Source organism: Drosophila obscura, unplaced genomic scaffold, assembly GCF_018151105.1.
Source record: "Drosophila obscura isolate BZ-5 IFL unplaced genomic scaffold, ASM1815110v1 contig_4, whole genome shotgun sequence".
Classification (NCBI taxonomy): domain Eukaryota; kingdom Metazoa; phylum Arthropoda; class Insecta; order Diptera; family Drosophilidae; genus Drosophila; species Drosophila obscura.
In genome coordinates, this window is record NW_024542828.1 from 11516903 (window position 1) to 11543806 (window position 26904).

At 44.5% G+C, this 26904-nt stretch overlaps 1 protein-coding gene and 2 long non-coding RNA genes across 13 annotated transcripts; 2 read left to right on the top strand and 1 right to left on the bottom strand.

Moving 5' to 3' along the window:
* Window positions 1–559: 559 nt before the first annotated feature.
* Window positions 560–26789, bottom strand: LOC111069904 (microtubule-associated protein Jupiter). 11 transcript variants are annotated; one of them, XM_022360113.2, is made up of 8 exons: window positions 13243–13391; window positions 12707–12770; window positions 3785–3918; window positions 3476–3508; window positions 2628–2915; window positions 2281–2301; window positions 1783–2190; window positions 560–1556 (listed from the first exon to the last, which is right to left on the bottom strand). In XM_022360113.2, exons 2-8 carry the CDS (start codon window positions 12766–12768, stop codon window positions 1363–1365), a joined length of 1140 nt encoding a protein of 379 aa, XP_022215805.1. In that variant the 5' UTR covers window positions 12769–12770; window positions 13243–13391; the 3' UTR covers window positions 560–1362. The 11 variants fall into 11 exon arrangements, with proteins under 11 accessions (XP_022215805.1, XP_022215804.1, XP_022215806.1 ...); XM_022360112.2 differs by having other exon boundaries at window positions 12707–12879; XM_022360114.2 differs by lacking the exons at window positions 12707–12770; window positions 13243–13391 and adding an exon at window positions 26606–26789.
* LOC111069908 lies at window positions 6890–11958 on the top strand. The gene is made up of 3 exons (XR_002607305.2): window positions 6890–7200; window positions 11145–11676; window positions 11731–11958. It is a non-coding gene; the product is annotated as an uncharacterized LOC111069908 (long non-coding RNA).
* LOC111069906 lies at window positions 21221–22218 on the top strand. The gene is made up of 2 exons (XR_002607304.2): window positions 21221–21514; window positions 21626–22218. It is a non-coding gene; the product is annotated as an uncharacterized LOC111069906 (long non-coding RNA).
* Window positions 26790–26904: the final 115 nt, after the last annotated feature.

The following is a 26904-nucleotide window of genomic DNA, read 5'->3' on the forward strand; positions in this document are numbered from 1 at the left end:
AATTCATCAATCAATTTTATAGATTGGCTAGTTTTCAGAACTCCATTTTATTGGATTGCTTACATAAGGTTCAAACATAAATGGCCAAAGCATAAAACGAAAGTGTGTACCGTAATGTGACGTCATTGTTGCTGGTCAACCAAGTTGCTGCTATGTATGGATATTTGTATACTTTATTACCTATAATTAATATTAAATTTGTTGTTCCAAGCTACTTTGAACCATAAATATTGAATTTGTCTTATATTGATCACCACGATTTGAGAGAGCGTTTCTCTACCGTACCAGCAGCATTTAAAGCGGTTTGCGAATATGGGAGCTCTGTTTCGGCTGGGACATGAGGAAACTATATAAGTACTTACTCTTTAATCTTTATATATATATATATATATAGTATATTGACCAGGTCAATAATTCCCCCTCAATTTAAATGTTTCGTATTTTTGACATATTTTGGCATTCAATACAGGCATATCGAGATCCTGAAAATTTTGATCGGATCCATCGCTGCCCGCCCATATTCAAAAAGTTATATGAAATGCAACTTGTGCAATGCACATTATGTACGAAAAGATTTTTATTGAACAAATATTCGGGTTCGCATTTGTTTGTATTTTTACACTTAATTAGTACGTGCACATTAGTACGTGCAGGCGTACCGTTAAATTACATATGTAATATGTATGTAATGTATATTATGTACGAGTATGTATTGGGTGTATGGGTGTGAGGGGGTGATGGTGAGTCGCTTGGTATAAATATAATGTTTTAGATGTGTCGCGGCGTGTATTACATTGATGCAACTATAATTAAGAGTGTCCCACGTATCGGCGCACGTGTTCGATTGGAGTCCCCATCACCCCGAATCCAGGAGGATTTTTCCATTGCAGAGCAGGGCTCATCTGGTACACGAAATTCAAAATAGAATTCACTTTTATGTGGAGTAATGCAAAAGTGCCGGCTGGTTAGGTGTGTGCTGTGTGTTTTGATGAATTTCAGCTCTCAAACCCTCTCTTCAATTGAGGGTGTTGTTCTTCGCAGTGCTGAGCGATTTGAGCAAATATTTGTGTTCGTTTTGGTTTTCTATTCTGCTGTCTGCCGTCTGCTACCAGACCTTCAATTCCAGCTTGTTGATGCCTGATTTCTGCTGATGCTAGTGTGGCTAGTTGTCTATGCTCCATGTGTGATTCTGCACTGTTTTGCAATGGTTTGGGTTGATTGGTTATTCGTATATATCATGTAAGGGGGTAGTGGGTAGTAGAACTGTGTGTTTTGTTGTCGCTTGTTTCTCGTCTTGGTGTTGGTTGTATTGTTGCCCCATGTCGCTCGCTTATACTGGGACTTGGGCAGCGTCCCTTTCAATTACCAGAGTCCCGACGAGTAGCCGCCCGGAGGCACACGGTTCTTGTTGACCACCGAATTGCCACCGTTGCCATTGTTGCCACCGTTGCCACTGTTGCCACCGTTGCCGACGCTGCCGCCATTGGTCGAGCCGGCGGCCTGAATGAAGTCCGTTCCGCCGGGCCTGTATCCCTCGCCGGTGACGGGATTTCCCTCTGTTGAATAGAGAAAAAAATGAATGGGAATTAGTAGAGCCTTAAAATGGGAGATTTTAGTGTAGACTGAGTTGAACCTATGGCTAAGCACATTTTCAATCTACTTGTATAAGCTAAGGCGATCTTTGAAGGATACTCCTCCCAAGAGATCCGAACCTCCAGAGATCGCTCAGGTGGAGTAAAGGGGTAAGGTGTAAGGTGTAAGGTGTAGGTGTAGGAGCTCAACCTCGAATCTTCTGCTTCACGGGCTTGAGGCCACCCACTCCATCCCCGTTAAGGCCCAAACCAGTGATGGGATTGCGTGAGTTGCACGGATCATGCACCTCCTTCACAGTGTCCGGACAGAGGGACAGGGGCTCCTTGAGATCTGGTTCGCTGTGCATCTTGTCCAGAGAGTGTGGCTGCTCTACGTTGCTTGCAGAGTCTTGACGCGATTGCATGCGGACGTCGTGCTTTCCAGACTCCGTGAAGATCTCGTTGTCTTTTGGCACGTCACCCACTTCGAGGTCCAGGCACGGCTGGTCGATGCCAAGGATTTTGGCTGGTGCAGCAACCCGTGTGTTACTTGCTACCGGTGTCAGGGGACACTCTGTATCGCTTTTAATTAATTTCGATTCTCCGATATCTTCAGCTCCTAATGGCAGGCGAATGAAGGGGGATGAAGGATGCAGGCAGGACAGGACAGGACACTACTACTGGTTCTGGTACTGGTACTGATACTCACTGCTCATATTGCGGATGAAGACTGTTGTTAGAAGCCCGTATAAACGACAACCGACCAGAGATTCGATTCGATGCGGGAATTTATTTTTTATTTCGTGTGCCAGACGTAAAAAGTCCCGAAACGTTTAAGAAAATATAAATCAGAATTTTTACTTATATATTTCACACACTTTTTTCACACAACAAAATAACCAAATAATCAGAGCGATGACTCCACTTCGTTGTCTCGTGTGAGACTGAACCCAAACACCTACAAATGTAGGCTCAAACTTTTGACATGCAAAACTTTAATCTCAGTGACTACTTTTCTACGTTTATTTGTTGGATTTTATCCTTAAAGTGAATTACCTGATCGGGAGCCACTGTTCATCTTGAGGTTCTCGGTCGAGGACGAGACTGACGACGAGGCCGAGGACACGGATCCGCTCTTTCCATTGTAGTGGCCATTGGTGGTGGCACCGTTGGTGGTGCTGCTGCCATTGGTAAGCAGCTTCTGGGCAGCGGCTGTCTCTGTGTTCTGGCCAAAGGGAATGCTGCTCTTCATGTGGTTCTTGCCAGGTGTGATGGGACGCATGGGCTCCCCAAAGAGTCGATTGTGTGAGTCGACAGTCTTCTGACCGCGACGCGGATTATCACCTATTGTACATCACCATCATCAAACGGAAAAAACCAACGGAAGGAGTAAAACCAAAAGAAACAAAAGATATTGAAATTAGTGGATTGTTGTTGGTGGTTAGTGCTTTCTTCGAGCAGTAAAGATCGTTGGTTATTGTTCTAGAAACAGAGAACAGAGAAACAGGTACGGGAGGTACGAGAGTGGACAACAGTGGATCAGTGGGTGAGTGGATTGAGTGGAGTGGAGTGAATGGATTGCCTTGAGTGCTCTTTGTGCTCCGCCTCTAGTATCTGAATGCATTCAAAATGTCATCACAAGATGGGAGGAGGAGGTGGCGTGTGGTCGAGTGTGGGAAACTGGTTTGCAGTGTTTCGGAGATGATCTCTCCATTTGGGGATTGTGGATTATGGATCATGGACAGGTGGGTCAGTGATGGAGTGCTGGAGTGGTGGGGTTTATAGGTGGTGATCCAACGGCGGAACTTGCATTTAGGGAACACGAAATTAGCCACGAAATGAACAACAACAGAACAGGAATAAATGAATTCATACAACAAACAAGATATACGAGTATCAAGTACCAATGAAATAGAATCTGTGAGCTCCTTGTCGTACTGCAAAGATACGTAGAAAAGAAAAAAGAGAAAACAGTAGAGCGGGGAGGAAAAGAAGGAGAGGGGAGAACGAGAACAAGAAAACGATAGACATTTCAATAAGCATCACCTAGGGAATTGGATTCCCCCAGCACAAAACGCAAAGGGAAAGCACAAATAAATAAGCTTTTTCGGGAAACTCAACATGGGTGGGGGTGGGGAACACATATCTATATCTATGCATTGGGAAACTGGGGATCTCGAGTAAACTGGGCGTTCCATCTTCCATCTGCTTACCGGTATTCTTCACGCTATTATCCTTCTCGACGGAGAATATGTTGGACACCATGCGGTTCTTCACGTTCCTGGGGGTCTGGGGCATATCCGAGCCGAATATGTCGCTGGAACCGCCGCCTGGAGGCCTCAGCACCCTGGAAAATAGATAAAAAGAAAAATGCATCAATTATAAACACATTCTTTGGGTATTTGCAAGAGCTCGGCAATTTTTGTGCCACAGCGCATAAAGTGCACATATTTCCACGCTCTCTGCTTTCAGGCAGTGGAAAACTATAAGATGAGAAGAGAGTTAGGGGATCTGCGCATTGCACTTAATGTCTGTGTCTAACCGACATCTAGTATAGCAGCTGGAGAGCTGTTGCTGATGTGGCTGGATGAGCACTCAATGGGCATTAGAAGTCACGCCAAGATGCATCTCTCCCTCTCGCTGTTACAAGCTGCATCGCAATTAAGACAAAAGGCTGGCCAAAATGTTATGCTTTGTGGCATTCACAATTCGAGCCCCTCTATTCGAGGAGACCCTCTATTAGCTGTGGTCCCCGCCACGGGGCCCAATCCCAAAACCCAGAAACAGTGCTGATCAGAGATGTAAGACAGCTTTTGACTTTCCCCAACAAGCTTTCAATTTATTAGTTGTTATTAAAGATGGATATTTAAGTAAATTGTTGGATTTAAAATTCAGTTACCAAATATAAAAATAGATAGGTAATAATTATCCAATTGCAATGATTTTTGTGGTAAAAATGATACGTCTGATACGTATCTGTTAAGGGCACATGGTGAATGAAATTGTTAATCGCGCGAGCGTGCCTAACGTGCTTTTACCGTTGTGCGCCTCACTATGGCGTGTAGTTGTGGCGGGGATACATATCTGTACGATATTGTATGTATGTATCTGTGAATGGTTTCTGTGAATGCATTTTTCCAGCCGCCAGGCCAGCAGCATAAGACGTCAATTAAACTCTGCCTCAGCAGCAGTCAAGACTGACTGTAGATGCTACTACCGACTGCTGTGGCATGCCCCCTCTGGCACTGAAAGCCAAAGACCATTCACTTGTCAACATTTGCTTGGTCAGTCGTCGCATACCCCGATTACTGCAGTGCCGGTGCTACGCCGCCTTCCTCGAGGCGTCAATCAAATCATCGGAGCTTTCAGTAAGCTAAAAAGATTGCGTTTTTATGGACCATCCATCCGCACACACCACTGACCAGCACACCAGCACTCCTCCTCCTCTGACCTGCGCAGGAAAGTGAGAGTAACGTTTGTTCGTCTTAGGAGGTAATTAACCAAAATTGCATCGTAATTACTGTCGATCACTGCAGCTTACGCCGATGCTTAGGGATCGTCCGTCGTAAGAAGGCGAATAAGCTGGCGGCGAATGGAAGAAATGTAACAATCAAGCAACAATGTAATAGTAGGTCCATAATTCCGAAAATGAGCACGAAAGAAAGCTAAAGATACCCCTGAAGACCCTGAAGATGTGGCTATGATTAAGTGATGGTAATTCAATAAAATGATCCAATCCATGATTGATGCAGAAACATATTGCAAATACAAATATGTGAAGTTTGATTGGAAGAGTATAAAGTATAATTTACTGGAAAGCTTTCCAAGCGGAGAAGATGGTCGCGACCGCCTCTTCCTGCCTGGTGGAAAAAGTGCAACCCAATTGCTGGGCCCTGCCGGAAGAAAGCATGGCGTCGGGTCGGGGCCTGCGCCTAATTAATTATACAGCCACTGCTATGCTTATTCCTCATTGTTTTCTCTTCCCGCAAAAGAAGTGGAAGCGGGAGAGAAAGAGGAAGAGGGAGGGAGGGAGTGCTAAACATGACAAAGCGTCAAAGCGCAAGCCGCAAAGGCAAAGGCAAAATAACCGTTAAGTGTTTGGTTTGGTGTCGCAGCAGCAGAGCTTTTAAAGTGTGAGAACTGCTTATGAAGAAAGAGAGTAAAGAAAGGGTGGTGAGAGGATGGTGGCTACGAGGTGTATTGAAAGCAAGGGGTATGCATGATAATGGGAAGAAATGGGAGCGCGTGAAAGCGACCTGTGCAGGACCTTTGCACATACAGATCGGTATCACCCCCATCCATTTAATAAACCTTTGTGTTTGGGTGAGGGAGGTGTGGTGTGGGGGGAAATCAGTAGCAGAGTAGCAGAGCAGCAGAGTTCGGCTTGAGTTGGTGTATGGGGTAATTGAGATCACAACTGTCGCCACACACACACACACTCTACTCCACTCTACTCTATTCTCTTTGCGCCCTCCCTGCCACCCCTCCCATCCTCCCAGTGTTCTTAATAAAATGTCTTCAAAAGGCTTGTTAGGACTGGCAGCGGAGCGTGAACACCTCTTGTCAGACAAAGACTTGTTTTCATTATTTTCTTTTTTGGGCAGAGAAAAACTAACAGAGCAACGGTAAACGGGCAATTTTTGCGCAAGTGATGAACAAGTAATAATTATTTAAACAGTTAAACCACCGCGCGACCAGAGACTCCACACTCTCATGCAACATGCTTATGCGGCTTGTGCATTGTACTAGTACTTTACGGCGACCCGGTGGTGTCTTTTGTGGCGGCCCGATCGAGTGGAAAGCGAAAGTTGCCACATGCGTCGGGTCGGCATGCCTTATGCCCAATGCCCCAGTGCACCATGATCAGGCTATTGCCATTATATGCCGCTGTCAGAGATATGCTGACTATCCTAATGGCCTACAACAACATAACTGAGTTATGGTTCATGGCTATTCACCCTCAACTATACACTATGGACAGAGTGCGTCTTCACCAATTCACCAGTGACGCAAAGTTCAATCCACTTGACTCCCTCCTTCTTTGTGGCACTTCTTATAACCCCTCCCAGATGGAGAATACTCAAACATTTCATAGTTTTTGTGTGTCTGGCTTCCGAATACTATTTTCTTTCTTTGGCTTCTCCCTAGGGAGTGTGTCCAATCCATACAACCCCATGGGTTAATTCTTCTTTTTAAGCCCACTTGCTGCTTTAGTTGTTTTTGAATGAACTTTCCCTGGCAACCTATTCATTTTCCTTCAAATTGAAATATGAGTCAAATCGAACTGAATCGAATGGAAAAACATCCTGTATGCCTTACCCAAGTGATCTTAACTGAGAAAAACCTTTCACACACACACACACACACACACATACAAAGCGCCTGGGGGGCACTGCGACAAAACCTGACCGCTAGCCAGGTGGAGGCCTCCGAGGCCGAGTGCCGTGTCGCGCCGTGCCTGGGAGTGCAGGTGGCTCTGGCTCCCAAGTGGAAGAGTAGTCCGAAGAGTGGCCTATCCTGTGGCTTTGTCTGGGGTTTGGTGATGACAAAAATTAATGAATATCGACAACAGGAGGAGAAAGAGGTGGACCGCAGGCTGAGGAACTGAGGCACTGAGGCTAGGCGAAAGGTAGGTAATGTTGCAAGCAGCTGGGAGTGAATTTGAAAACAACCTTTTCGAGTAAAAGTTGTTCGGGGTTTCGATGCATATTCCCGCAGAAAATACTCGACTCAAAGTGATAGTTGTCGCTCTGATTTAGTTTTAGTTATACTCTTAGTTTAGTTTCACAGTTTGGTGGCGGCCTTCTCTCTTCTCTCTGCCACTTCTTCTGCTTCGACACGGCTTTAGGGTATTTTTTCTCTTTCCTTTCCTTCCTTAACTGCTGTGATAATTGATTTCACACACACACACATCCATCTCTAGACATCTATCGGTTGCTTTCCCAAACGCCTTTCAAACAATTAATTATTACTCCAAGGGGCGGTACCCAAGTCTTAGTTCGACATATTTCCACATTTTTCGACACTCAATTTTATTATTACACAAAAAAAAAAAACGTTATGAAATTTTATGAACTTTCTATCGACCTTTTTTTTGCCCGATTCTTCAGATGCGATGCCCCCCAATACATTCGTTTGTATACAAGATTCGAATAATTTTTACTCGAGGATCGTCCCACCGATTCCTTCTCTTAATTCCATTAAAGACTACCCCGTACATCGGTGTCTTTCTCTTACAGTCGCCTCCTCCTAGTCATCTCTCCATCTTCAAAGACGTCAGCGACGAAAATTCATTACGACAGTTTTCTAATTAACCAAATGTCAAAAATGCACACACACGAGTAAAAGTGGAAATCCAAAGATACCCTCTCTTCTCTTCTTATACTTCTTGTCCCATTTCACTGTGAAAAGCGGTTGGAATACTTAAACTTTTTTGTGTATTGACAGCTTGTGGGAAAGCAAGCAAGTACACGGATTGGAACTGCATTTGGAGAAAAGTGCCCGCAATAAGAAGCTTATGTCTCGGAGATTCCATCGGTTACAAAAGTTTCAATTTCATAATGAAAATCTCCGTCCAATCCGTCTCTCTCTCTGTCAACTAGGGCTTCTGCTTCGAGCGAAGAAAAGACAAGAGAAGCCAAGTCTCTGAAGAAATTGGATGGTGGATAGAGGGAGGTCTGGCGACCAAAAAGCTAATTTGTTTTTTGGCTAATGCCGGACCAAAGCAGCGAGAGGAGTGCCAGAGCCGCAGACAGAGGCATGTCTCTCGGAGGCTGGGCGGATGCCTCATGTCGTTTTATAATGAAGTTGCCGCTGTTGAGGTGCAACAGGGGAAAAACACATGCAACTTGATTAATTGCAATTGATTTTTATGACTTTGTTTGGACTGTGTGCCAACTGTGGGACTTGTGATTCATTTTGTGTATGCTACAGAGAGAAAGGTTGCAAGTAGTCTTTTCGTGGGTTTTCCCTAGCATGAAAGGGTCACCACTGAAAGATTTTCACTGGGAATGGAATGCTCGTCTCCTCTGACCAATCATGCAATAAAAATCCACAATTAACTGTCAGTCCATCGAGGCGGGGAGACTTTAGCTTTTATGATTGGTCCATAAACCATGAGGCAAGGCAGCAACAGCAGCAACAGCAGCGTCATGCTGCACTGCACCTGTAGTACATCAGAGGCAGCAGTTGGATCCACTGTCCAGTAGGTTGTTCCACTTGATTCGGTATTCACTCTGCCCTGCTGCTGCTCCATCCAGATGTCCGGGTAATTGTTTAGTGTTTCTCTCTCTGTTTTACTGTGGCTCTCCATCTCTATAGAGTATTTCTACTTCTCTTTTGTTTGCTGCTCGTTTATTATCATTTAGTTTGGGGCTTGTTCGGCTTCATGGCTCAATATGCCGCAGCAGTGCTAGCCGAGCCGAGCGCATCGCTGCCAGCCACTCTGCTGATTCCTTTTGTTTCATCGGAAACGTGTCCAGAGTCCACTGCAGTACCTACTCTGCAGACAGAGCTTCGTGCAACCGCAAACACACAGACACACAGACCAAAAACTTAATGAAAATCCAACTGAAGCACGAAAATTGTGTGCGGTTTTCCTCTATTGTTGCTGTGTGATGATGTTGTGATTATTGTCTTTCCCTCCCATTCCTATTTTTGTGATTTACCGAAAAACGTTGATTAGTCTACCAATCCATTATAATTGTTGCTGCTTTCAAAAGCAAAGCAAACAAAAGAGCAGAAATATTGTATATTAAAGAATCTGCTACAATACTCGTACTTTCCCCCGAAAGCATGGGGCATGCGGCATGCTGCAGGGAGGGGGGAGCAGTGGCAGGCGATCGCTCAAGCGCGGTTTGTTTACCGTTAAATTTCCACGACTGAAAATCTCTTTCTAGAAAACTAATCATCTGTGGCATTAGGATGAATCATCATTGATATACTATTTATATAGAGAAAGGCCATAGATATGATAGATAGATATGGCTTGAGAGGGGGGTGAGGCTAATCCACAGAGGAATCAATCAAAGTGGTTCCTATAATGAAGATCTATAATCATTCCATAGAAAAGATTCAGTAGATAAGATTTTGCCTTGTGGAATCTCTGTTTAGGATTATAGTTGTCCTAAGATTAACCCGTATCCAATTCCAATGTAAGACCCCAACTATTATAACCTTTCGATTCTACCGGGGAACTACCTCTTGCACTTCCCAGAGGAAGAAAGCCATCATTCAACTCCAATTTGAATGCCAACTTCATCCTTCCCCGTCAGGCACCAGTTTCTGGTCACTTATTTCTATGAAATTTTCCATGTGCTCTGTCAGCAGGAGGGAGGAGCGTGACGCTGCTCTGAAGATGCCACAGCGGGTGTTCCTGCCTGCTGCATAGGAGGTGCGTGTATCAGTGAGGTGTTTGATTAATGGAATCCCCCTTTCCGTGCAATGGGAATCTGATGAAAATTCATAATTGGACGCAGAGTTGGAGCTGCAGAGTTTCCATCTGGTGGAAATATGCTTCTCTAAGCCACCGCTAGATTGTCAATTATCGATAGTGCCTGATGAATAATTATCGATTAGCGCTGTTGCAAAGGAAAGTGTGCGATCGAGAGGAAAAGTTGCAGCAGCCCCAGCCACAGCAACAGCCACTGCCACATTCATGTTGTTTGTGGTTGTATGTAGCTTTGTGGCACTTTTATTATTATGTATATGCGTATGCATAAGCTGTGGGATTGGCGGTGTCGCTGGCGCTGTCTTTGGCTCCGTAAATTGTAGAGCCCATATCCATATCCATTGCCAGAATTGCAGCAGCGAAAGTTGTCTGTCTTTCTTTTAAATATGTAATTAATAAATTTGTATTGATTTATTTGCAACGGGAGAAGCTATGGCTATGCGAAAGCGAAAGGACTTTCTAATATATTCCATCCCCCCCCGCCCTCCACTAATACGATGGGGATTGCTCCTCCCGATAAAAATCCTCTTCCATTCGTTCTATCGATGGGCACCAGGCACCAGGAGGCACTGTATCTGTATCTAAATGGAAATAACATATATATTTTTATATATTTAACGTTGCTAAGGGAACTCCACTTCCAAACTTATTTCCGTGTCAACAGGAATTACATTGACGCAGGCAAAACACCAACAACTGATATTTCTTTGATTTCCTTTTTTTGGCCTCCGTCAATGGGTCATGAGGGAGGGAGCATGCCCCACGAAAATTGGTTGACTATACCTCTCATATAAATTACTTTTGCAAATATTTACATACATAAATGTTGACGTAGCAACGAAGAAAGCACATTTATTAAACATACATATGTACATATAAATACGTATATGTATGTACAGAAGTATATATAATTTTTGTGGCATGTACTTGTGATTTTTTTGTTAAATTTCTTCTTCGAAGAATGGGGTTACCTTCGTGGGCGCCGTAAAATAATTAATATCAACATGATACTGTATATTGTAAAAAGGAATTCAAGCGTATAATTATAGCTGCATAGACAATGCCATAAACCAATGAATAAACTGTCATGATTTCCGCCACTTACACAACCCCACACCCCACAGACAAACAAAGGAGGGCCCAATCCGGGAGACAATTCAATCTTCAATTCCCAATGCAAGCCTGCATGCAGTCGCACCTTTGGAATTTAATTTGATTTGTTTACAATATAATAGGTCGAAAGAAGGAAACAAATCTCGTTGAATGGATGAATGGATGGATGGAAAGAAAGAAGGAAAAGAGCATATTAATCATTTTCCACACAGCGGGAAAGTCAGTCATGGAAAATCAAAGAGACGCAATCGCAATCAGTGACAATGATTAACACATTTCCATGGACCATAAAACGAAACGTCTCTAGCAAATTGTTTTTAATGCACATGGCATACATCCATATGAACACGGAAAATTATTTAGAGACCAACACTAATCTCTAAACGACGGGCCTGCCTGCAAAATAGAGAGTTCAATGTACGGACAGTCGAACACGGACAACGGGCAGCTGACAGTAGAGCGAACGGACAGAGAACGAACAGCAGGAAACGAGCAGGGAACGGTAGCAAGCGGAACATCGGACATAAGCAAAGAGGCATTTTGGTAACGATTTTTGTTGCCAGTCTAAAGGTAATGGTCTAAAGGTAATACCCATAGGCGGCACACCTCCTCTTCCAGTCATCCGCCATTCCTCCAGTTATGGGTGGATGGGTGGTGCCACGGGAAGGGGCTTGGTCAAAGAATTGCATGCTAAAACAAAGGAAAGACCGAAACCTACAAAAAAGAAAGGTGCGCTCACCTACAGTGCCAGCCGAAGCATGGAATACCCTTTGAAAAGCCATGTTAAAATATTTTTGACTAATTCTGAAAGTAAATTCAAGTATTTCTGACCAGAAGGCCCCATAGAGTTCTCTCCTCCTCGTACTTTTATTTTTTTTTTTTTTACAATTTCTGAAGTTTCTGTGAAACCTGAAGAAAGAGCTTTCATTGTATGCTTTCTTTCGAGTGCTTCCAACTTCTGGGCAGCCATGTTATACCCTGCCCCTTATAGGTATCCCAAAAGAATGCTGGCCACTTTAACTTTTGTGGCACAAGGGAAGAGGCGTGTGGCAGTTTGCTATTTTTTAGGTGGCGGCAAGTGGCAAATGCGGTAAAGGAGGAAAATCAATGGGACATCCAAAGACCGCCACCAGCTGGTCGGTGGCTCAGTAGTTGGGTGGCGGCTGGGTAAATGGGTAGTACTTGGGTGGTGGGAAGTAGGCGCCGCTTGCAAAAGTGGTTCTTCACGGATTACACATACGCCAGCCCGTCCGTGCTGTTGTTATTGTTACTGTTGTTTGCTGGTTAGTTACTTAGCAAGAGGTGAATGCACGCTAAATTAATCTCAGAGGCACACAGAGACAGATACATACATGCATATTCATATGCACACATACAGATGTGCGTATCTGTGTGTGTATGGTTTGCTTGGACCGCGAGATGCGACTTAAACAATGATGAGAAGGATGATGATGGAAGATTTCTGCAATCAGGTTTAAGTCAAAGTGCACTTTGGGCAAACAATATACAAACATACGTCTGTATGTACATAGGACAACGGTATTATGCATTGACGAAAGCTCTCTTCTCTTACCTTTTCTTGGCTTTGCCCACGTTGTAAAGCTCGACGTGTTTGAATGCAGCATAAGCGGCCATTGCTGATTAAATGTAGGTGTAGGTGGGCGGAGAGAGAATTAAAAAGTTGTATTCTTTTTTCCAGAAGAGCTACGCTTGCAACTACTCTTTTTTTTGTGCAACACAAAAAATCTAAACGAACAAGGGAGGACCCTTCTGGTTAGAGAGATGCTGCGTTGTGGGTGTGGGGGGAGGGGAAAAATGTTGCAGCGATGACTCATGCACTCATGGGGATGCTGCCAGTGCCAGTGCGTCAAATCAATAAAATCGCGTATCACGTAGGACTGACTGAAGGAATGAGCAAGGAGTCTGTGCACAGACGCAGCAGCACCCAAAAAGAGCGTGAGGCAGGACCAGGTGAACGAAACAGAGAGCGGAAGACGAATCGGAGGTTAGATAAGATGATTCAGCAGCAGGACACAGCAGAATGTTGCAACATTTTTCCCCAGTCTACCCCTCCCTTCCTGTTGCAGGGGCACACTTTTCTTCACTAACAAAGTATGCTCCAACTTTGGAAACACACAACGCGCGTCACGGAAACAACAAATTTTCGGTTCGAAGGATATGCGGAACTGCAAATGTGTTCGATTTCAGATTCACGGCGATTTGATTTCTGCTGCTGATGTGAACGTTTCGGTCTTAGTTTACGATTTAAAGTGCATTCGGAAAAGTGAAAAGCTTTTTATACCACAGCAGCAGAGGCCGCAGCAGAGTTTTATCGATCCAAAAACAACGACCAAGCGGCCGAAACTCAACTCTTGCTCCGAGAGAGCGCACAAGAAATACAGAGAGAGGCAGCGCCAGCTCCCAGCTCCAGCGCAGAGTATATCAAGTTGAAGATGAGGCAGCTCGATACGAACTGTGAGGAGTGTGTGGAGCTCTCCAGAGCGGCCTCTGGAAATTCCTCACCCGGTATTAACACACCTTGCGCGCCAGCCCCATGCATGTGGCTCATCAAAACAAAAACAAACTACAGCTGATTGGAGTTGGCTCTCTCTCTCTCCTTCTCTTTGCGCACTGCAACTCTTTTCACCACACACCACACCTCACTTCCCCACACTGCTGTTGTAGGTCACAGAAGAAGAACTCAATGCTTAAACTCCAAATAAAATGTAGCCAGCCCCAAGAGCCGCCGCTCTTAAACACTTGCGGGATTAACATTTCGCCTCGTTTTACGAGTATGTACATCCATACATGCATATATGTACACATATACCCGCTCGAAAATATGCGCAGATATGCTTCAGTTCAGCTTTTCCACTGGCAAAAAATGTGGAGAAAAACTCAAGCAGCAGCAAAAATGGTTCAGGTCTAGCGAACTTCAGGGTTCCTATTCAATTGTTTTCCACCACCTCATCTCCTTTACTTCATGCAGCAGCAGTAGCAGCTGTAACACCAGTACCCAAGATGCTTGTTTTTGCCGGACATAAATCACTTTCATCATCACCGAGGATCGAGGGGCACGGGCAGGGCCAGAAAACTCTAATTCCAAGTGTCTTGCCACTAATGAGGCCGTTGCAAGCAGCAGCAGAATCCAAATGCAAAATATATGTATATGTATTTGCATACTTCGTTTTCTTCGTTTCTTGGAACACAACATTTGGCACAGATCTCTGCCACACAGCAGAACAGGAAGCGAAGCCAGAAAGCACCGACCGACGACGGACGGGGGTAATGGAGGTTATTTTTAGCTTTTTTGGTAGGGAAAACCAGAGGAATAGTTGACTGGCCGTCGACTCCGAGTCTGGCCTAGTGGATGCAACGGCTGTAACCTGACACCACCAAGCAATGCCACTTGCTCCTCCATCCCACAGTTCCCCAGCCCTGTCCCCAGTGTCCCCCCTCTTGTGTCAGCACCTTGCACCAACGTGGCAACCACAATCCCACTCCATGCGGGTAAAAATAGGCGGGAAGACCTAGTGTACTCCTACTCTCCTCCCTGGGCTTCCACCACCCATATCTTTGGTATGGGTCCGCGTAGTACTGCACTATGGGCACAGCATCGACTAGAAACGTTTATTCTTCCAGTTCCAGTTGGCATTGCCCATAGTCCAAAGGCTGAGTGTGTCGCCTCTTTTCTGAGTTGGAGTGTAGAGTGCAATGGAACATGCATTCGAGCACCACACTCTCCTCTCCTGTCCATTATTCTGTGCCTTTCGAGTGTATTGGCGTGTGGTGTGTGTCTAATCTCATCGAAAGCGTCTGCTGCTGCTCCTTCCCTTTCTTCTGGCTTGTGGCATGTGGCCGTTGACTAGTTAAAACATCAATGCAGCACACACACTGGAGTGGGCACACTGGAGTGGAGTGGAGGAGGGGTACGTACGTGGGCTGCGGCATCTGACAATTGAAGTGACGCGGCAGCAAGGCAGCAAACCTTATAATGTGATTGTAAACCAAGCGCATTGACACTTACTCTTCGAGCCAATACTTTGCCTGCGAAAGCCACAACGAAAAAACCCCCCAACGATGCACCGTGTAACAGCAAATACTGCGAATATTTAAGTCAATAAATAATTTCACTGCATAAAGTGAAATTTCCGGAGCCACCAGCCCTCTGCATAATTACCAACCAACTAACGGCAGTTCCATGCAATGGTCTACCTCCCTCCCTCCCGTACGTATCGTATCGTACGTGCTCAACATATGGAAAATACCAAAGTGGAATTGTGACATTTGTGACATTCGGAAATGCATTTTCCATTGCCATATTTATGAGCAACTTTGGTTAATTATAAATATATGGGCATCAAACTCACTTTTATTACGCGTACTGATGGCTAAAATCTGGGACTGGGACTGTATACGAGATAAGAACAAAAGCAGGTGAGGGAGAAAAAGGAGAGCAATAAAGAGCTTTAAGCCCACCATACAATCAAAGATTATAATCTGACAGACAAGTGAGTAGGCAAGGAAAATTGAAGGAAGAGAATGAGAACGAGAGAGAGCAGAAGCGACCCACGGGTTCGGATCTACATATATATATTCTCTATTAGTTAATTCTCTTTTAGATTAATTGATCAAAGCAGCTGTGAGAGGGAGAGCAGATTGCTAGAAAGCCTCTCTCTCTCTCTCTCTCTCTCTGTCTCTCAACAAAGAATATTAACCCATATTGCCATATTTTTTCTATTTAACCGTCTATGAAATCACTAAGAGTTCGCTTTTTACGTATACGCTGCTTATCCCCAACCGAAAATTATAGCGACCAGTGGAGTGCGGAGTGTGGAGTATGGCGTACTCCCCATATGAATATTCAGTTTTCTCTGCGGCAGGCAGGCCATTGACTGACCAGCAGAAAAGCAGTCTTTAAAGCAGAGATTAAATGGAGTAATTAGGAAAACGTGCAGTGCAAACGGACAGAGCAGGAAAGTAGGGGAGAAAGAGGAGCAACAGAAGCACAAACCATCAAAATGCTACTTTCGGTCAGAAAGGTGAGTGGTGCCCCATGCCACATTTAGTTTAGCCAACAACTTACTTTAGCTTTCCTTCCCGCTGCTGAGACTACTACGGCGACTACGACTACTGCTGCTGCTGGGAAATTAATCTTTTTCTTTTTTTATTTTTCGGACAGGGTTTATCATATGATTAAGGCATTAGCCTCGGCCACGGCCTCGGCCCAGGGGCCACGAAACTAAATCAACAGAAAATCGAGACAGGAAAATGATCAAGGGAAATGCATCATGAAAAACAGTTTAATCAATCTCCATCTTCATCATTTCTTTCAGAGAGACGAAGAGAGAGAGAGATGCGATGCTCTTTTTTCCCCAGAGTAGAACACGGAATGTAATGAGAAACACTTTCCCTTTCTCTCTCTCTCTCTCTTTTCATCACACGCACCCGTATACGTATGTAATCACATGTTTAAAAGCATTTAATACCGTTGTAAGCCGCCGCCTCAAGCGTCCCAAAATCTGGGCTCAAGTCCAAGCTTCAATGTTGTTCAATGCCTGAAATTGTCTTTTGAAGATTGGCCCCACAATAGGGCGCGAACGACGAGCAACTTCCTCGAATGCATTGTCTGCTGCTTGGGGCATGTGTGTGTGTGTGCAACATTAAGGGGCACAGGTAAGGGGAATGGGTGATGGTAAGGTAACAATTACCAGACCCCCATACACATACACAGTGCTCTCTCTTCTATCACTTTTCCATCTCTTTCCCTAAGCAAAGCTGGCGTTAAATTAATGCTTTAATTTCTTTTGACTTTTAACTTTTTAACTTCTTTGTGGCACTGCATCTCCCCTCCCTTCCCACTGCCCTTCCTCTTACTCTTTCCTTCTACCTTATTTTCCTCCCCTTTCTTTCGAGTTCGTGTCGAACAACAATTGGATGGAAAAGTTTTCATTGAAAGATGTGATCCAGTGCGATTATTTCCCAGCTCCGTTCCCGATCTGCTGTCGGTCTTTAGTATTTCTAAAATGCGTGAGGTCCACTTTTGTTTATACAAAAAACAATCTTAAAGCAAAGGAAATGTTGCAAAATATTTGCTCTACAATATGGAACACATCTCTGGTGAGGCAAAAAGCTAAAGATAAAGATACATGTATGTATGCAAATGCATACAGACAGACATTAAACTCTCTCATGTCTGGCCAATAAAATGTCTGGCACTTGATCTCTGCCCAGAGCCCATAAGGAAGCTAAAGAGTGGCATCTTTAATGGTCTCGAGCGATGAGCAGATGGGCAGCAGCAGACCAGACGACCAGACCACTTGACCAGAGAATGCCATGGTGTACCGCTTAGGGGTCTCCACCCTTTCACAGAACCACCCCTTCCTTTAAATGCACTAATTTCTTTAGAAAGAATGACTATCGATTGCATAGAACTTTGATAGTTATCGTGTAATCGGTTGAAACAAACTTTCTCTGCCAACTCCTCCCTTGTCTTCCCTGCCCTTTCTTTCCCTTTCTTGCCACAGCCACTGCAGTGCTGCATTTTCCTTGACATTTTTCAGCATACACACAGAAATCCAAGCACAAGGCAAAGAAAAAGTGCACAAACTTTTCCAAATTACGTGGATATAAAGAGAGGGAGAAAAAAGGTCGACAGTTTAGAAGCAGAGCCCAAGGCAAGGTCTCTAGAACTGTTTTCAATTAGATGGAATCAACTTTAAATCAACAAATTAAAACGAAATAAAAACAATTGTTCGCTTCCAATGTGGATAATGAATTTGATGACTTTGCGGAGCAACATCTCTATAAACGTCTCTATTAAATTCCATGGGTTCACGTGGGTTGCACTCGACCATATGTCTCGGCCCCAAAACAATTCCATCAGAGTGTGCACCAAATTGGGATTTCAACTAGATTCCCATCGTGTAATTACAGGCAGTTATGATTGGGAGGAGGAGGAATTGGAAATCTTGTATCCCAGAGATACGTATATTCAAATATCAACAATAGAGAGAGAGAGAGAAAAAGCCAATGGACGGGCCAACTATTCCCCGATGATCGCATGTCTGGGGTGTATTGCAACGTGGAATGTAACTCCTTCTCACCGCCTCCTCCTCTTGGATCCATATTGGACGATAATGGTCAAGTGCAGTGCGTGATTCAGACTCCGGACTCTGGCTGGCTGTTTGCTTAGCCATTAGCCACAAAGTCGAGAGCCAAAATGGGGAATCAATTTGGGCTTTGATCGGTTTTGGCTTTGTCTATGGCTTTATATTCGACTTCGATTTTGTTTTTTTGTTTCAGCTACAGTTTCTCTCCCCTTCAGCCGATCTGTGAAGTGAAAAGTTTGCACATAAACCCATTGAGCGCAACGAGAGGCATAGAGGCACAGCTGAATTATTGTTTGTTTATCGAGTGAAAGGCAGAGCTTGGAGCCGAAGTTTGATTTGTTACACTCTCTGGTTAATTAAAAACCAAAGTAAGAACCGATATTTCCCCTTTTGGAGATGGATACTCAAAAAGTGAGAAGAAGCAGTTCCCAATCGTTTTGATTGATTGCTTTAGATTATACAAGCGGAGATCTTCTCAGACCCAATGTCAACGAATTTTTTTTTCTGTTTTTCTGGGAAACTCAGATTGCCGTCGCTGACTAATATTTCCGTCCAGAGCGTTAACACAGTTTAAGAAGCCGTAAAACGGGGAGGGGCAATGCTCATGGAACGAACAGAGTGTCGACTGTCTGTCAGCACTTTTCACAATTTGTGGGTACTCGTACGTGCAACCAAAGGCAAGGCGAAGCGAAGCGAAGAAATGCAGCAGCTGTCGTTGCAGCTTAGTCCAAGATCCAAAGATCCAAGAGAAGCCAAGAGCTAAGCCGAATGCAAGTCGAGTGTTGGAGAGAATACGCTTTCCTCTAAGCTGGAAAACAGATCTTAGATAATCCCAGCGGAGCTGATGAATGAGTAGTGGCTATGTTGTTGGGGCTGTGTGCATCCATTGCCCATTTCCCAGCTAATTGAAATTCTTGGAAACCAAATCAAATGTTATATAAAATGCTTCACGCGGCTGGGCTGTCTCTCCCGCCACCAACTGGTTCTACTACGCATCTTTCTGCTGTGATCATGGATGATGATGTGTGGCATTCAGCCTCGTCGTCGTCTCAAATCCCAATCTTCAGCCTGATCTTCATCTGCACGGCAGATCTTGCGGCATGCCAACGGAGCATTAACGCTAGATGATAATACATATATATATATGTATATATGTATGTAGGTATAGTATTTGAGAGGGGTTCTAAGCTTAAGGGGATTGATATCTCTCTCTTCTTTCGACCAAAGTTTGCTCCACTTTAGCCTGGAAGTAGGGAGAGGAGCTAGCTGGAGAATCAAATGCATTCCATTCATTATGATTACTATTAAATTAGGAATTCCCGTTCTTTTCTTTTATTTTCTTTCATTCTGCTGCCACTTCGTCCTATTCCTCCTCTTCTTTTTCTTTAGATGCGAATCATTTTCGCTGTGGAAAGAAAAGCTCGCTCAACGGGTCGGCAGCTGAAAGACGGCGCAGAGCCCGCGCTCAAACGATGGTAATTATTTACGCCGATTTTAGTGTGCAGATAATGCAGCCACAGCCACACAACCGCAGCCACACAACGCCAACCACAGTGCAAAAGAGGCACGAACTGTGAGGCGCAACATGCCACATCTCTTGTTCCCAAACCATGATAAATAGGGAATGGATATGAGAAGAGAGTTGGAGAGTTAATGTTAGATCATAATATAATGAATATACAATATTTAAGTCTTGATAAAATCTTAAGCATATGAAACCTTTCATCTGCCATCTATGAAGAGTACATCTCGAAGGGAGATTCCCCATTTTTCATCGAAATTGTATGGGGAATCACCCATTGTATCAAGATTTCAAAGAAAGTCCCATTTTCAAAGTGGGACACAGCAGACATGACATTCCTTATTAGCTAAACGGCCATACAAAATGCAAATGCAATTCTCTGGGCAGTCAATCATTTCCACACCCATCAATCAATCAATCAAATTCACCCCACCTGGAGCTTCTGCAAGATGCCTATCGCTGGATTAATCTTTTTGGCCACGATATTCCCCAATTGCACATAAATTTTTTGGTTTTGGTGGCATATTGGACAGTGACAGCCAGCCAACAATTCATCAAAGAAAAAACTAGAAAGATGCCAGACATTCCAGAATTAACCGCGCCGCGCCACCTATCGTTCGCTCTAAGCAACTAGCAAACAGTGCTGCCAGACATGCGAACAGCTGAACAGTTGCCCACATAGACACAGCAGATGTCGCTAGTGTACATTTTCCGTAGTCGCGTATCTGTAATAGCGTCATGTTGCCAAGCTGCAAAATAAATATTGCAAAAAATGTCATTTAATATGACATCATTTCGTTAGAATTTCGTTTCTTTAAGTATTTGGATTCTTAAAAAACGGCGCTTTGACCGCTATACATGCTCGCTGCCTGATAAAAATCTTCTTCTCTCAAGAGATAGCTTCTCTTATCACTTTTCTTATCGCTAATTCGACCCTTAACATACAAATGGCTGCATCTGCAGGCTGTGTTTATTTCAAATATTTAGGCGGCATCTGAAATCAGAATAATTGTTATCTTTATTGCCGCCAGCCGCCGCTATCGACTCCTCACTGTGTTTGCATCCGCATGTGATGTGTGTTTGCGCCCATTCCATTCCGAGACGGCAAACGGAACGATAATAATAATCAAACAGAACGGAGAATCGTAGAGAGGGGGTCCCCCTTCCATTCATCCGCTTGTAAGAGTACGAGTAGGGGTTCCAAACAAAGGCTTACGAATTTTCGGCTTGGGGATTGGATAATGATATCTATTTCAATTGGAAATTCTCCCTGAAAATCCAATAAATGCCCGCATGTTTCCGATTGTCTTACTCCAATTCAATTTCCACCAATATGCAGATGGAAAATTGTTACAGGAATTAATTTCCGTTAAAAATAAGATAGGGGGGTAGGGGAGGGGCACCTGCTGCAGCCGGTTTCTCGCAGAATTCTCCTGCATTCCGCCGCTGAGCGAAGAACAAACAACAACAGAGAGTATGGCGGAACGGAAGAAAGCGCCGACGGGATGGGATCTCGAAGCGAAAAAGAACCTGTTTCTGGACATGTGTCTGATTCAGCTTCAACAGCAGCGCATTCAACGGCAGTCGAGACGTCGACCCAGTCGCCTTTTCTTGAGCCCCTGAGCGGATCCCTTTCCTGGGATTTAGATGGAGAGGAAGCCAACGCATAAGCATCGCCATGTCCATTCTCCAGGCAAGGAAGAACCTGTTGATGGCAGCATCATCATGAACATGACGGGGCACAAAGGTGAGCATGAGGATGAGCTGTCATCTTTCAGAAGCTATCTATCGGTTTCAATGTGAGAATAATCTCTCGATTCTGCTTCTCTTCTCTTCTGCGAACTCCCTTCCGTTTCAGTGTCAAGAGTGAACGAACTTTTGGGGCAAGTCGCAAAACTTCTCTTGTCATCATCGTCATCGAGCAGTAGTCAATGGACTTTGCTTAAACTTAGTGCAGCTGATGGACAGCGGAACAGCAGCCAGCAGCCAGATCCAAGCCCCATTTCACTACAAGCTTTGCAAAAGAGGGCAGTTTTTGTATGTTTAATGATATCTCAGCAGCTAAATATCTGCACATATTTGTGCACTGAGAATATATGATGATGTATCATCCTCTTAAGTAATACAGTCTCAAATAACACACGAAAACATCTGTCTAACGCGAATCGGTGTTCACAGTCCCCAGAAATCGTCTTTAAGCTTTCGCTTTGATGTTTACTTTTGAATATTTGTTGGCTCTAGACACCGCCGATATAAAAAATATGCATAATAAATACGAACGCAAAGATACGAGATACATATATAGATGGAATATAAAATATGGCATCCAATTCCAAGAATTTAGAATTTACTTATATTATCACATTTCAATGGGAACTTCTATGCTCGGAAACCTTGTCCCAGAGCAGAGGGTTGGCATTATTTATTTACATTAAAAATGATATTTTCAAACCAATATGATTTCAAAGGGCGGGAACACAATTTGCATCGAAAGTAACCCAGATTGGGGCCATTGACTCCTCGATAAATAGCATTTCCAGTTTCCAGTTCTTGTCTTTTCCTTTCGCTATGCAATTCGGAAAGAACTTATGGGGGAATGCTCCACTAATTAAAGAGTAAATTAATTCAGCTCCAGACAGATGTTTCTCCGATCTCTGGGTGTGTTTCCAGAGTTTCTTTGTCCAGAGATATCTGGGTTATTATGAATGATATTCGAGTGACCAACTGGAGAGCAATCGTAAAATAACTCAAACAAAAGAAGCTAAAATATTCAGACATTAAAGTATAACGAACAGAAGAGAGTAAATGATATAGCGTTCAGCTCTGATTCGTCACACAATCGTCTTCTGCCCACTGCATCACCAGGACAGATGCATCCCGCACTCAAAGAACCGCAGAATGCCAGAGTCTGCCACGACGAGAACATGCCAAATCCTAAATTGTTTTAATTTCTCCAAAATTATGAGGGGAATTGCAATGCATGCTCAAATCAAAATCAACCCTCAGAAGAAGGTACTTCTGTTGGTGGTGGTTGTTGCAGCAGACGGAGAAGCCCCTGCAGGGCTTTCACTTTCACAAATAAGTCCCGGCTCCTGCTCTAGATACGCTCTAGGCAGTGCACTTTCAAATGCAGCAACAGCAACCCTTGTAATCCAGACAGACAGTGGACTCTGTCCTTGGAAATTACCTACCCAGAGAGGCCACCACCAAAAGGGGGGTGTTCGTCTAAGGTCTGAGGGGGGGCGGATTTCAAGGTCCAAAAGTCAGACAACCGTCTGGGATTAGGTGATGGGTGTGAGAGAAACATTCTCCTACGGGTAAATCGCAATTCAGGTAGCGCGCTAATCGTAGGCATAACTACAGGCTGAGGCGACGACGGCGACACTCATCAGTGATTCACGGCACCGAGTCGAGTGCATTGTCATGGGATGGAGACAGAACACAAAGGAACACACAGTGTGGGGACACGCCCTGTTCAGTCCCTGCGAATCCCACAAAGAAATCAGCAACGAGAGGCAGAGAACGTGTCAAGCCTGTAAGATGATTATGGATATGGATAATGGAGGCCTACGTTCCAAGTTCCTCCTCTGTGGCTCGTCTGTGCTGTCTCACAATCAATGCAAATATGTACCTATAAAATATGGCTGCACCAGTGGGAGCAATCCATTTAACCCGGCTGTGGTGGCTTGGGGAGCTCAAGCGATGGAGAGCCAGCTGCTGGCAAAATATTAACTTGTGCGCGATTCACGAACAAAGAATCAGAGGAGAGAAAATTCAGTTTTCCATCAGCTCTCGTTTCCGTGCTCTGGCTCTGAGTCAGCAATTTACGCCCAGAGTTCAGGGATCTCTCGCTCGCTCGCTCGCTCTCTGTCTTGAAGTCGGAGCCAAGGCTGCGTCTCAGCCATAAATCCACAGCTACGGCTTCAGAATGTGAAAAGAGAGAGAGACACAGAGAGGGTGGGCGTGTGGCAATAGACCATAATGGTAATCGCCCATGCAGCAGCAACAGCAGATCAGATCCATAGAGCCAGAGCCAGAGGCGCAGATCCGATCGAGCGGGGATTAGTGGGGACTGTGGAAAGATTGTTCTACAAATGGGAAAACTGACGGGGAGATAAATACGAGTACGAGTATGCAAAAAGAGTATGCATATCGCGAAACGGGTAATCAAACAAGCAGCCTTATAAGGTGGCAAATGGTCCGACGAGCCGGGGCCGCTAATAAAATTACTTAACAATTACCGAAAGTGAATTCAAAAAAAGTGAGAAGTGAGAACCCAGTGAGTTTCTGCGTATGTGTCTGTTGCATGTCCAATTATGGAGAAAATATTACCAAAATTGTCACTCAATGGGGCATTTGATTTCGGGCTTACTTCATAAACAGATGCTGACCCAAAGCCAACGATATACAGATACAGATATTGCTGCTCAACGAAGCGTTTTGCATTTGCCCGCAGACAGCCTTGAGATTTGCTTATACGGCCACAGCCGATCCACAGCCAACGCTAACCCATGAAGGCATTGATGTAGTGGAACTCTTGTCCCTCCCCAAATAGGTATTCGAGTAATGACAGTAAACCGGAAACATACCTACAATGAGATGGGAATTAGTAGAGGGGAACTTTAGTTGAATGAAGATTACACAATAAAGTCATATTCCTCCCCCCGCCGTGCCGTAAAGGTAAACAAAGTTAAGGTAAAGTCAAAGAAATTATTGATTGAATAAAGATACATTTATTCTTTGACTCCTTCCAAATCCTCCTTCCAAATCCGTATTAAGACCCAATTTCCATTTCTTCTACACCGTTTCAAATGCACTCCATTAATCATTAACCAATCGGACGGTCAGTGCCTTGGCGTATGACTCACGCGAAGTGGAAGCCCAAGAGATATGTAGATCCATACATGCAGGAAACGTGGCTCTTTAGGGCTTCTATAATTTAGGCACAAAAAGCCCACCCTTGCATCCAGGCATGGAATGCATTTGACCTGACATCTGGACGAGGAGGAAGAGGTGGAGGTGGAGTAGAGCGACACATTTGACAGATAGTGTTTCCTACTATGGCCTCTGTGTATCGGTGTATCGTCGGTTGGAGGGTTGCTTATCGTGTGTGGGCTGGCTGCATGCGTCAGCCGTCAACTCAGGGAATAACTCCTCCTCCTGTTCTGTTTTGTTCTGTCCTGTTCTGGCCCTTCATCTCTCTATCGCGAGTAGCAGCAGCGGATTAATATGGGCTCGTCTGTCTGCATTTTGGGTGCGGCCTGCTGCCGCCTGCATCAGCGGCTTTCTCCAGAGGTTCTACCATCCATCGCACCATTCATTGGCGGCGAATTAGATCCATCCATTGACTCATACTAAATAGGCTAGGCCCAGACCCATCCTCAAAGCCATAGCCATAGCCACATAGCAATTCAGGCCAGGCTAAGGCAATCAAAATCGACATTTAGTTTTATGGCCAACAACAGAAACAGAAAAACCGAACGAACATGCAATGTACAGAGTTCAATGCACTTGCCTCGGCGTCAGCCTCAAACTCCGATGCACTCAGATCGCGTGACTTGTTAAATATAGCATATAGAAACAGAAACAACACCTAGAGTGCGCCAGCAGCAGAGTGCGGCACGTGACGACATTATGGATAAAACGTATCCCCATCGCCCCGAACATAGGTATATGCACGGTAATTATACGATTTGGGGTCGTCGCTGCAGTCCGGGAGAGAGAGTGCGCCAGTGGACACATAGTCGCAGCCCGACACTGTATAAGAAACCCCCCACCCAGCACGTAGGATCTGCAATTACTCATCAGCCATCGAAAAGCAGCCATAATAATAATGATGATGATGGTAATAATCAAGTGCGAATCCAAACAGCTGCAGAAGAATAGTTCCAGCATGACTCAGGATTGCTGCTGCTGGTGCCACTTATAGACGTCTTATATGAAGTGCTTCCGAAAAACAAAAGGCAGCGCGCCATTTAAATCACAAACAGTTACAGTGGCGGCTCTATTGGAGGAGACACTGAAGAATGTTCCAGTGCACTCCATACAGGCAGAGGGAGATGCCCAGAAAGAGCGATTTTCAGCATGTTGTTCTAGTATTTTCGGGTACGCCAGAGGAGCGCTGTCCGATCAAGAGAGCCTTAACTGTGTTATAAAACTTATCAAACGGTACAAAAACACAAAGCGAGAAGAAGAGGCACCGGACCATAGGGGAGGGTTCAAGATGTTCACAGGGTAAATGCAAACTGGCACACTTGCTGGCCTTGCCCCGACAGTCACATGTGTGTGGGGTGTGCACTGTGCACTTAACTAGAACCACCACTGTACTACTGCCGTTCAAAATGGTAAAATGTTGAATTCCGGCTGCAGCTGGATCCCATCCCATGGTGCATTGATGGCTGACGGCGGGCGTATATCAAATATCGGTTGTTAAGGGCGTTTCCAGGGGGAGAGGGCGCCAGGAAACGCGTCCACAACAATAATTTTATAGCCTGATTCCATTTAACAGCTCCCGAAGCGCCAAAAGCGAAATATCAATATAGTGGTAAATGAAATACGAATCGAAAGCATAGCCAGAGATTCGGAACGGAAATGCCGGAATAAGAGTTAAATGGGAAGCAGCAAAGCCAAAAGAAACCGAAAGAGTGCAAAAAATGAAGGCGATAAACGTTTTATTGCAAATTTACCAAAGAACCACCAATACCAGTGACAGGCAATTGTTTGAATGTGTGCGCCCTACGCCTACATTACACTCATACACTCGTCATTTAGCCCACACCACACGCACACAGCCGCATCATTTGAAAATGCCGGCAAATTTTGTCCCTTGGAAACTTACTTGCTGCTGGACTTGTTGTCGCTGATATCGTAATTGGAAATCATCTTGCTGCGTTTGATCTGTGGGCTCCTGAATTACTGCTCAAATTTATAGTCACGAACGAACACGATTTAATCTAAACACACAACAAAATGCAACGAGAAACGCAAGAAAAGTGGACAAAACGCGGGCGGCCGTGGTTTCGTTGTGATCAGTGTGACCGCGGACTTATCGGCCAAATATACCGCCTGACCGTCAGAAATATACCGAAATATACTATGTGATTTTCAAAATATACCGCAAATATACTGACGGTCTTG

What these genes read in the sequence shown, in the direction of transcription:
- LOC111069904 (XM_022360113.2), bottom strand. Translation starts at nt 12,768, where the DNA reads ATGGCCGCTTATGCTGCATTCAAACACGTCGAGCTTTACAACGTGGGC. An exon ending in TAATAGCGTGAAGAATACCG is followed by an intron (nt 3,509 to 3,784) that starts GTAAGCAGATGG and finishes GTATCTTTGCAG; the next exon opens with TACGACAAGGAGCTCACAGA. An exon ending in CGTGAAGCAGAAGATTCGAG is followed by an intron (nt 1,557 to 1,782) that starts GTTGAGCTCCTA and finishes TCTATTCAACAG; the next exon opens with AGGGAAATCCCGTCACCGGC.